Genomic DNA, 12,081 nt, shown 5'->3' with positions numbered 1-12,081 from the left:
GGTCTCGGCCCGAAACGTCAGCTTTCCTGCTCCTCTGATGCTGCTCGGCCTGCCGTGTTCATTCAGCTCTACACCTTGTTATCTCAGATTCTCTAGCATCTGCAGTTTCTACTATCTCTGAAACAACATTACCTGATTCTCTGGATTAACAGTCAAGATAATACCTCCATGCTGTCATCTTCCTTGTAGGACAGTATTTCCTGCAATGAGAATAAGAGAGAGATTCGGTGATGGGAATGAGCGCAGGAGCACCCTGTAAACATGCATAACCATGCGAGGTGGTCAGCTGTCCCCAGTGAGTTGGAAGCATAGACCATGAGACATAGAATCAGAAATTAGGCCATTTGGTCCATCAAGTCTGCTCCGCCATTCAATCATGGTTGATAAGTTTGTCAACCCCATTCTCCTGCTTTCTCCCCGTAACCTTTGATCCCCTTAACAATCAAGAACCAATCTATCTCCATCTTAAATATATTCAATGACCTGGTCTCCATGGCCTTCTGTGGCAATGAATTCCAAAGACGCTCTGGCTGAAGAAGTTTCTTCTCCTCCCTGTTCTAAAGGGTCTTCCCTTTATTCTAAGGTTACGGCCTTGGGTCCTAGTCCCTCCTGATAATGGAAACATCTTCCCAACGTCCACTTTATCCAGGCCTTTCAGTATTCTGTAAATTTCAATTAGATCCCCCTTCAGCCTTCTAAACTCCATCAAGTTGGACCCAGAATGCTCAAACATTCCTCATATGTTAAGGCTTTCATTCCTGGGATCATTCTCGAGAATCTCCTCTGGACCCATTCCAGGGCCAATGCATCTTTCCTGAGATAAGGAGGCCCAAAATTGCTCACAATATTCTAAATGTGGTCTGACCAGAGTCTTATAAAGCCTCAGAAGTACATTATATTCTAGTCTTCTCGAAATAAATGCCAACATTATATTTGTCTCCCTAACTACTGCCTCAACCTACAAGTTAATCTTCAAAGAATTCTGGACTAGAACTCCAAAGTCCCTTTGCACTTCACATTTCAGAATTTCTCCCTGTTTATTAAATAGTCTATGCTTCTATTCTTCCTACCAAAGTGCATGACCTCACACTTTCCCTTATTGTACTCCATCTTCCACTTCGTGGTCACTCTTCTAATGTGTCTAAATCCTTCTGCAGCCTCCCCACCTCCTCAATACTACCTATCCCTCTAGCTATCTTTGTATTATCTGCAAACTTAGCCAGAATTCCCTCAGTTCCTTCATCTAGATCATTAATGTACAAAGTGAAAAGTTGTGGTCCCAACACTGACCCTTGCGCAAAACCATTAGTCATTAGCTGCCATTCTGAGAAGGACCCTTTTATCCCCACTCTCTGCTTTCTGCCAGACAGCCAATCTTCTATCCACGCTAGTACCTTGTCTCTAATACATGGGTTCTTATCTTACTCAGCAGCCTCCCGTATGGCACCATGTCAAAGGCCTTCTGGAAGTCCAAGTAGATAGCATCAATTGGCTCTCCTTGGTCTAACCTGCTCGTTACCTCCTCAAAGAATTATAACGGATTTGTCAGGCACGATCTCCCCTTGATAAAACCATGCTGACTTTTCCCTACTTTACCATGTACTTACAAGTATTCAGAAATCTCATCCTTCACAATGAACTCCAAAATCTTACCAACAACCAAGGTCAGGCTGATTGGTCTGTAATTTCCTGTCTTTTGCTTTACTTCCTTCTTTAATGAGGGGGTTACATTAGTGACTTTCCAGTCATCTGGGATCCTCCATGACTCCAATAATTCCTGAAAGATCACCACTAACACTTCCACTACCTCTTCAACTATCTCCTTCAGAACTCTGGGATGTAGTCCATCTGGTCCAGGTGATTTATCCACCTTCAGACATTTCATTTTTACTAGCACTTTCTCCTTGGTGCTGGCCACCATACTCACCTCTGCCCCCTGACTCTCTTGAATTTTTGGGATGTTACTGGTGTCTTCCACTGTGAAGACTGATGCAAAATAATTATTCAGCTCTTCTGCTTCTTCATTGTTCCCCATTACTACTTCTCCAGTGCCATTTTCCAATGGCCCAATGTCTACTTTTACCTCTCTTTTGCCCTTTATATATCTAAAGAAACTCTTGCAATCTTATTTTATATTACTGGCTAGCTGACCCTCATATTTAATCTTCTCCCTCCTTATTTCTTTCTTACTTGTCCTCTTTTGGTCTTTGTAGGCTTCCACTGCCCTTTGCGGCAATATATGCTTTCTCTTTGGCTTTTATGCTGTCCCTGACTTCCCTTGTCAGTCATGGTTGCCTCGTCCTCCCTTTAGTATGCTTTTTTTTCCTAGGGAGAGCACCCATTTAGCAAGCGTTGGGCTTGACCCCTGAGTATACAACATGAATGTGATGCTGAGGCTTGCAGACTGTGACCCGCTGTGAGATGCCAGTGTAGTAGCAGAGTTAGACTCAGTGCCACTGTCAGTGTAAGGTAGCAGGGAGAAGATTATGCCACTTCTTCTTGCCCAGCACAGGAGATCATTCATTTTCTTGAGGGACTGCCTGCTATCCCTTTTGCAGCGATCTGTTTCGAGGCTGGACAGGACTGATGGGCTGGTGTCCTAGTGACATTCCATGAGAACAGGATAAGCCTTCTCTTAGTGAGCCTGTACAGCAGCATCTGCAATGCAGCATCAGGAAAACTGAGAACCAGAATCGGTTTCATGGAAAGCACACTCTGCACCTTCAATCACAGAGGGAGCTGCCAGTGATAAGATCTTCCAGCTCTTCCACATTAATTTTTAACCAAAAGTTTCAACATTTTCTTAAAAAAATCTGAAGGATTATAATTCATCTGTGGCTTTTCTTCTTGACAGAGGGTATCTGTAATACTAATGCTTTGTAACCAACAGATATCCTCTGTATTTTACTACTTCAATAAATTCTCACAATTTAATTGAGTTGTCTCACAAATTAGATTGAGTTTTTTGAAGAGGTGACCAAGAAGATAGATGAGGATAAAGCAGGAGACATTGTCTACGTGGACTTTAGCAAGGCCTTTAACAAGGTTCCGCTTGGTACCACGATTAGTAAGGTTAGATCACATGGGATCCAGGGATAGGTTGCCAATTGGATACAAAATTGGCTTGACGGTAGGAGACAAGGTGGTGGTAGAGGGTTGTTACTCATACTGGGAGGCTTGTGACCAGAGGTGTGCTGCAAGGATCGTTTCTGTGTCCACTGTTATTCATTATTTATAAAAATGATTTGGATGAGAATATGGGAAGCACGGTTAGTAAATTTGCAGATGACATCGAAATTGGTGGTATAGTGGAAAATGAAGAAGGTTATCTAAGAGTTCAATGAGATCTTGATCAACAGGGCTGGTGGACTGAAGAATAGCAGATTGAGTTTAATTCAGATAAATGGGAGATAAGACAAACAAGGACTGGACTTACACAGTTCATGGTAGGGCCCTGGGGAATGTTGTTGAACAGAAAGACCTTGGGGCGCGGGTACATAATTCCTTGTAAGTGACATCACAGGTAGACAGGGTGGTGAAGAAGGTATTTGACACGCTTGCCTTCGTTGGTCAGAAGACTGGGTACAGGAGGTGGGAACATGTTACAATCATACAAGTCCACATTTGGAATACTGTGAACAATTCTGGTCGCCCTGTTATATGGAAAGATGTTACCAAACTGGATATGCTGCAAAAAAGATTTACAAGGATGTTACCGAGACTGGAGGGTTAGAGTAATAAGAAGAGGTTGGATAGGCTGAAACATTTTTCCCTGGATAATAGGAGGCTGATGGGTGACCTGACAGAGGTTTATAAGATCATGAGGGGCATAGATAAGGTAAACAGCCAAGGTCTTTTCCCCAGCGTAGGGCAGTCCAAACCTAGAGGGCATAGGTTTAAGGTGAAAGGGAGAGATTTAAAAGGGACCTGAGGGCAACTTTTTCACACAGAGGGTGTTGCGTGTATGGAACGAGCTGCCAGAGGAAGTAGTAGAGGTGAGACCAATTACAACATTCAAAAGACATTTGGACAAGTGCATGGAAAGGAAACGTTTAGAGGGATATGTGCCAAATGCAGGCAAATGAAAATAATTTAGCTTAGGAAACCTGGTTGGCATGGACAAGTTGGGCAGAAGGGCTTGTTTCTGTGCTGTATAAGTCTATGACTCTATGACTCAAAAGTTTTAGCAAAATTAATAAAATGTGCATGCTCTTTTTTGTTTTCTTCTTTGACTGACAGCTGATTGATCGGTTATTAGGCGGAAAGTTCTGACCACCAATATAATTGCCAAACAAACACACAAGAAGGATCACCTTGGCAATATGCCTTACTAATCAGCACAGTTTTTCAGCAATGTCAAGTAAAACAAGTGAAAATACTGCAAAGTCAATTTTTTAGACTTCCAAATATTAAAGAGTGCCTCCAGTTTATATTTGTTTTCTTTTCTGTACTTGTAATTTCATTTTAACACTTAAGTTAAATGAGGTAATTATCGCTTTCTATATAGTTGAGCCACAGGTTTTTGCTGTCTTTGGGATTTGGCCAGTTGCTTTATATTTCTCAACGCAATGCCCAATAATTGTTCCGGCTTCTTAAGTTGTGATTTATTTAAGCATTAAGGAAGTATTGTATCTTTGAATGGTCCTTCTGTGGTGCAATATAGAGTTGATTTTAGGTGTACCTTTGAGCTTTTTTATTTATACTGGCAAAGCTATGTGCATCAAAATGGATCTTTAATTATACTAAGGCTATTTATTTTATTTTTCTAACAGATAATTGACCAGACGGAAAAGTACCGTAGGAATTTGCTGCTGTCTGCTGCTAAGGATGTTCACAAGTGGAACGTTAAAGTCAAGAAGATGAAGGCAATATATTATACGCTGAATCTGTGTAACATAGATATCACCCAGAAGTGTTTGATAGCAGAAATCTGGTGTCCTGTTACAGACCTGAAAAAAGTCCACTGCACATTAACAAAAGAATCAGTAAGTATCTCAAATCTGTCAATATCATAAACAATTATATTGACATATGACTGTTAAACCTCTTGAATATGTTTATATATAGTACAGAACATAGAATCCCTACAGTGTGGAAACAGGCCATTCGGCCCAACAAGTCCACAGCAACCCTCCGTAAAGCACTTCACCCAGACCCGTCCCCCTAACCTATTCCTGTAACCCTGCATTTCTCATGGCTAATCCACCTAATCCACACATCCCTGGACACTATGGGTAATTTAGCATGGCCAATCCACCTAATTTGCACACCTTTGGAATGTGGGAGGAAGCCAGAGCACCCAGAGAAAACCCACGCAGGCACAGGGAGAATGTGCAAATTCCACACAGACAGTTGCCCAAGGTTGGAACCAAACCTGGGTCCCTGACACTGTGAGGCAGCAGTGCTAACCACTGAGCCAGCATGCTGCCCCAAAATGGATTGAATCATAGAATCCCTACAGTGTGGAAGCAGGCCATTTGGCCCATCAAGTCCATACCAACTGTCTGAAGAGCATCCCACCCAGCCCCACCACCCCCTCTTATCTTGTAACCCTGCAATTCCCATGGCTAACCCACATAGCCTGCATATCCCTGGACAATATGGCATGGCCAATCCACCTAACCTGCACATCTTTGGATTGTGGGATTGTGGGAGGAAACCGGAGCACCCAGAGGAACCCCACACAGACACAGGGAGAGTGTGCAAACTGCGTAGACAGTTGCCCAAGAGTGGAATTGAACCCGGGTCCCTGGCACTGTGAGGCAGCAATTCTAACCCACTGAGCCACCATGCTATTTATATAAGCTACAAGTATTTTTGTGAAACCATAATTAATTTTTATTCCTGCTGTCATTATGCCAGATTCATCAATCAGCTCTGAGTTTTCAGCATATAATGGCTGGTACGTATAAAAGTTGAATAATGATCTATAGTTATTCAGCAGTACATGCGGTTTTGGAAAGGAAGTGTGACAAACACCTGAAAAACACCTGAAAATGCTTCAAAAAGTGGAAAAGAGTGCAACACAGTGGTAGGGGATGAAGACCAGCTTTGAGAAGGATTTTAAAAGAAAGAAAGGTGAAGTTACAGGGAATTTCAGAACGGTTTTAGAGTGCAAATGAGTTGCTGTTGAAAGAATTACCACAAGTGATGGAGTAGGCAGAGGATGAGAGAAAATTCATGCTGTGGAAGAAAAGTGTGCATGTGTCTTTGAAGCAGGTTTTCATGGCCAGGCATGAAGACTTTGAAGATAAGGAGAAAGACTTTCACATTGATTTAAAGGATATGGAGTGTTAGTGCAGCATAGCAGATGTACATTAAATGTATGAATAGGTAAAAGCATGGCTGCAGAATTTCGAATGAGCTGCAGTTTTTAGAAGGTTGAAAGAGGGAGTATTGTGTTTAGAGAATTTGGGAGAATCTGAGTATTGCGAGGTTTAATATCATGCATCAGAACCTCAGCAGTCAACGCAGAGGGGCAGGACCAAAAAAGTATGGTTTCAAAAGTGAAGAAGGTGGTTTTGGTGACAGAACAGAGGACTGTGATGGCTTAATCTCCACGTTAGATTTGCTGCACTTATTCTACCGATTGCGTGAGCAATCTGTGGGTGGACACAAGAAGGATTGATGGCAGAAAAGTACCTCACACAACCCTTACCCACTACCACATTGTCAGAAAGGTGGTAAATACCACAAAGTGCCAGTAGAGTCATAGAGTCATAGCATCATGGAGTCCTACAGCACAGGGACAGGCCCTTCAGCCCAAACAGGTCCATGCCAACTAAAATATCCATCCACACTAACCTCATTCCCCTGCACTTGGCCCATATCCTTCTAACCCTTTCTCATCCATGTATTCACCCCGATGCCTTTAAAATGTTGTTAACGTACTGACCTCAATCTACTGGCAGCTCATTCCATATGCATACCACTCTCTGTGTAAAATAAGCTGCCCCTCAGGTATCCTTTACCGTCTTACCTTAAACTGATGTCCTCTGGCCCTTGATTCCCCAACCCTAGGAAAAAGACTGAGTGCATTCATACTATCCATGCCCCTCATGACCTTATACACTTCTATAAGATTCACCAAAACCCCCCACCGCCCCCACCCCCACCCCCACCTCAGTCTCCTACACTCTAAAGAAAAAAATCCTAGCTTGTCCAACCTCTCCCTATAACTCAGTCTCTTGAGTCCTGGCAACATCCTTGTAACTTTCTTCTGCACTCTTTCCAGTTTAATAACATCTTCACTATACCAAGGTGACTAAAACTGAACACAATACTCCAAGTGTGGCTACACGAATATCCTGTACAACTGCAACATAATTTCCCAACTTCTATGCTCAATGCCCTGACTAATGAAGGTCAGTGTGCCAAAAGCCTTCTTCACTGCCCTGTCTACCTGTGACTCCAATTTCAGAGAACCGTGCACCTGAACTCCAAGGTCCCTCTATTCCATTACACTCCTTAAGGCCCTACCATTCACAATGAACCTCCTACCTGGATTTGACTTTTCAACACATCACACTTATCTTTATTAAACTTCATTTGTCATTTCTCGGCCCACTTCACCAGCTGTTCAAGATCCTGCTGCAATTTCTGATAACCTTCCTCACTGTCCATGATACCGCCTGTTTTAGTTTCATCCACAAACTTACTAATCATGCCTTGTACATACTCATCCAAATCATTGATATAGATAACAAACAGCAATGGGCCCAGCACTGACCCCTGAAGCACACCACTAGTCACAGGCCTCCAATCCGACAAGCATCCTTCCACTATTACTCTCTGCTTCCTGCCATCAAACCAACTGTGTATCCAATTTACCAATCCTCCCTGGATTACATGTGATCTAACATTCCAGAGCAGCCTACCATGTGGAACCTTATCAAAGGCCTTACTGAAATCCATTTGGACTACGTCTACCACACTGCCCTCTTCAACCTTCCTGATCACTTCATCAAAGAACGCTAACAAATTTGTGAGGCATGATCCCCCACGCACCAAGCCATGCTGACTACTCCTAACCAAACTCTGTCTTTCTAAATGCATGTATATTGTATCCCTCAGAATCTTCTCAAGTAACTTACCTACCACAGATGTTAAGCTTACTGGTCTATATTTCTCAGGTTTTTGTTTGCACTCTTTCTTGAATAAGGGCACAACATTTCTACCCTCCAGTCTTCCCGGACCTCACCTGTGGCTAATGACAATGCAAATATACCAGCCAGGGCCCCAGGGCCCCCTCTTGCAGGGTTCTTGGATAAATCTAGTCAGGACCAGGAGATTTATCCACCTTCATACATTCTAATACTTCCAAAACCTCCTCTACTATGATATGGACTGTCCCCAAGTATCGCCACTAACTTCCCCAAGTTCCCAAGTCTTTATGTCTTTCTCCACGGTAAAAACAGAGGAGAAATATTTATTGAGGACCTCGCCCATCTCCTGCAGTTCTGCACACACAGGTCCACTTTGATCCTTGGGTCAGGAGGGAGGAGCCTGTTCTCTCTCTCGCTATTATTTTTCCTTTAATATACTTGAAGAATCTCTTTAGATTCACCCTAATCTTCTCAGCCAAAGCTATCTCGTGCCCCCTTTTCACCCTCCTGATTTCCTTCCTTAGTAAACTCCTGCAATCCCTATATAGCTCCAGGGAATCCCTTGATCCTAACTGCCTGTCCCTGAGCCATTCCTCCTTCTTTTTTCTGGTCAAAGCCTCAATATTTCTCGTCATCCAGCGTTCCCTACTCCTGCCAACCTTGACTTTCACCCCCACAGGACCATATATAGACCTTGAACTTTAGCTATCACACTTTTAAAGGCCTCCCACTTGCCAGAGGTCCCTTTGCCTGCAAATAAACTACTCCAATCAACCTCTGCAAGCTCCTGTCTAATTCCATCAAAATTCACCTTGCTCCAATTTAGAACTTGAACCTGGGGACCAGTTTTGTCCTTCCCCATAACTATTTTAAAATAAATAGAACTATGATCACTAATCCCAAAGTGCCCCCCCACACCACTGTCACTGCAGTCACCTGTACTGTCCTATTACCCAAGAGTAGGTCAAGTTCTGCCCCTTCCCGAGTAGGACCCTCTATATACTGCTTGAGGAAACTTTCCTGAACACATTTAACAAATTCCATCCCATCTAAGCCCTTAACACTATGGCAGTCCCAGTCCATGTTAGGAAAATTAAAATCCCCCACTATGACAACACTATTTCTCCTGCAAGTCTCCCCAGTCGCCCTGCATATTTGTTCCTCTAATTCCTGTTGACTATTTGGGGGCCTGTAGTACAGTCCCAATATCGTCTTCATCCCCTTCTTATTTCTTAGCTCCACTTACAAAGCCTCAATGGATAATCCCTCAGTTAGTTCATCTCTGACTACTGCTGTGATACTCCCCTTAATCAAAAATGCAACACCCCCTCCCCTCTTTCCTCCACCTCTGTCCCACCTAAAACACCTGTACCCTGGCATGTTAAGCTGCCAGTCCTGTCCCTCCCTTAGCCATGTTTCTGTAGTGGTATTCTGGGAAAATATCACATGATTGTGGCCGTTTAGATCTGACCCCACCATGAACAGAACAAACCCAGAATAAAATGTTAATAAAGAAGCAAGTGAGTTTACCACTTCCAAAGAATTTAAGAAAAGACACAAGCAGTCAGCAACTGAAATGTGATTATTAACAGAGAGAGAGAGAGAGAGAGAAAGAGACAGCAGCGTCCATAGTAGCAGCAACAAAACAAGCTCAGCATTGCCAAAGACAAGCATTTGATGAGAAAATGGTAAGAAAGAGACATAGGGGCAAGAGTGTGGGGGAGGAAAAGAGAAAAGGCCTGCACACTTAGAAAAACACCATGCCTTAGTGAACAAGAGCTGAGTAGGGAGCAATAAAAGGCTCGGGTAAAGTTGTATATTGTAAGGGGAAAAAGAGATTATGAATGTGGTAGAAAGATGAGAGAGGGAAAAGAGTGTAAAAAGGGTCCTCTGACATTTCACCACTAGCATTGCAGTCATTGACATTAGGCTCTATGAGGCACTGTTGCAAGAAACAGTGCAAGGGCTAGAAAGAAATTTGGACCAAGACTGCAAAAGTACCGTCATAGAGTCATGGATAAAGATCCTTCGGCCCAACTCGTCCATGGCAACCAAGTTTCCTAAGCTAAACTATTCTATTTGCCTGCATTTGGCCCATATCCTTCTAAACCTTTCCTATTCATGTACCTATTTTTAAATATTGTAACTGTACCTGCATGCACTACTTTCTCTGGCAATTCATTACATATACAAACCACCTTCTGTGTGAAAATGTTGTCCCTCAGGTCCCTTTTAAATCTTTCTCCTCGCACCTTAAATTATGCTTTATAGTTTTGAATTCCCCAACCCTAGGGAAAAGACCTTTGCTATTCACCTTATCCAAGCCCCTCATGATTTTATAAAATCCTATGAGGTCACTCCTCAACTTCCTGCGCTCCAGTGAAAAAAGTTGCAGCCTATCCAGCCTCTCTTTATTTACTCAAACCCTCGAGTCCCAGTAACATCTTTACAAATCTTTTCTGCACCCTCTCCAGTTTAATAAAATCCTTCCTATAACAGGGCGACTAGGATTGTACACAATATCCAAAAGTGGCCTCCTCAATGTCCTGTACAACCGCAACATGATGTCCCAATGCCTAAACTCAATGATCTAAGCAATGAAGGCAAGCATTCCAAATGCTTTCTTTACCACCCTGTCTACCTGTGATGTAACTTCCAATGAACTATGCACCCGCACCCTTGGGTGTCTCTGTTCTACAACACTCCCCAGGGCCCTACCATTTATTGTATAAGACCTGCTCTTGTTCTTCTTACCAAAATGCAACGCCGGGCATTTATCGGAATTAAATTCCACCTGCCACATCTTGGCCCATTGGCCCAATTGAACAAGATCGCTTTGTTATCTTAGATAATCTTCTTCACTGTCGGCTATACCACAATTTTGGTGTCATCCACAAACTTACTAACCATGCTTCCCATATTCTCATCCCAATCATTTATATAAATGACAAATAACAATAGACCCAACGCAGATCCCTGCAGAACGCCGCTGGCCAGAGGCATCCAGTCCAAAAAACAACCCTGCACCATCATCCTCTGTCTCCTACCATTAAGCCAATTTTGTATCCAATTGGCAAGCTCCTCCTGAATCCCATGTGACCTAACTTTACTAACCAGTCTATCATGTGGAACCTTGGCAAAGGTTTTACTGAAATCCATGTGGACAACATCTACCGTGCTGCCTTCATCTATTTTCTTGATCACATCCTCAAAAAATCTCAATCAAGTTTGTGAGACACGATTTCCTGTGCACAAAGCCACGCTGACTATCACTAATCAGTCCTTGCCTCTTCAAATGCATTTAAATCTTGTCTCTCAGAATCCCCTCCAACAACTTACCCACCACTGATGTCAGACTATAGTTTCCAGGTTTCTCTTTACAGCCTTTCTTAAATAAAGGCACAGCCAATCTTCTGGCACCTCGCCCATGGCTATAGATGATACAAGTATCTCTGCTAGGGGACCCACAATTTCTTCCCCAATTAGTTCAACCACAGGATTTAGTTAAGCTGAAGAAGGGCTAGAGAAAAGATTTAAAAGGACAGGGACTGTAATTAAGCTGCAATTTTCTAAGTTTTTGCTTTATTAATTCTTGGGATATGGGCCAGTGTTTATTGCCCATCTCTAACTGCTGTTGAAAAGGGTGGGCTGCCCATTTGATGTAAGTAGACCCACAATGCTGTGAGAGAGGGAGTTTCAGGATTTTGATAGATGATATTGAAGGAATCATGATATCCAAATCAGGATGGTGAATGATCTTGCAGGTTGTGGTGTTCCCATGTATCTGCTGCCTTTTGGGTTTTGAAAGTTCTGTCTAAGAAGCCTTGATGAATTTCTGCAGTGCATCTTATAGATGGTACACACTGCTGCTACTGAGTGTTGCTGATGGAGGATGAGGGTGTTTATTGATAGGGTGATCCTGCTCCTTGATTTGTGTTCTTGGAAAAGCTAGATACAGAAGGGATTTAATCAAGAA

The 12,081-nt window shown here is 42.8% G+C and overlaps 1 protein-coding gene across 1 annotated transcript in view; it reads left to right on the top strand.

Annotated features, from left to right (window-relative positions):
- The window catches only part of LOC109921901 (V-type proton ATPase 116 kDa subunit a 1-like), a 104,079-nt gene that overhangs the window by 21,987 nt on the left and 70,011 nt on the right, over positions 1 to 12,081 (top strand). The window contains exon 9 of the mRNA XM_048609900.1: positions 4,773 to 4,985. Coding sequence (XP_048465857.1) covers positions 4,773 to 4,985 — 213 coding nt within the window. The remainder of the gene's footprint in view (positions 1 to 4,772; positions 4,986 to 12,081) is intronic.

This window comes from Rhincodon typus, chromosome 2 (assembly GCF_021869965.1).
Source record: "Rhincodon typus isolate 14 chromosome 2, sRhiTyp1.1, whole genome shotgun sequence".
Classification (NCBI taxonomy): Eukaryota; Metazoa; Chordata; class Chondrichthyes; order Orectolobiformes; family Rhincodontidae; genus Rhincodon; species Rhincodon typus.
This window is presented reverse-complemented; position numbering and strand designations above follow the sequence as displayed.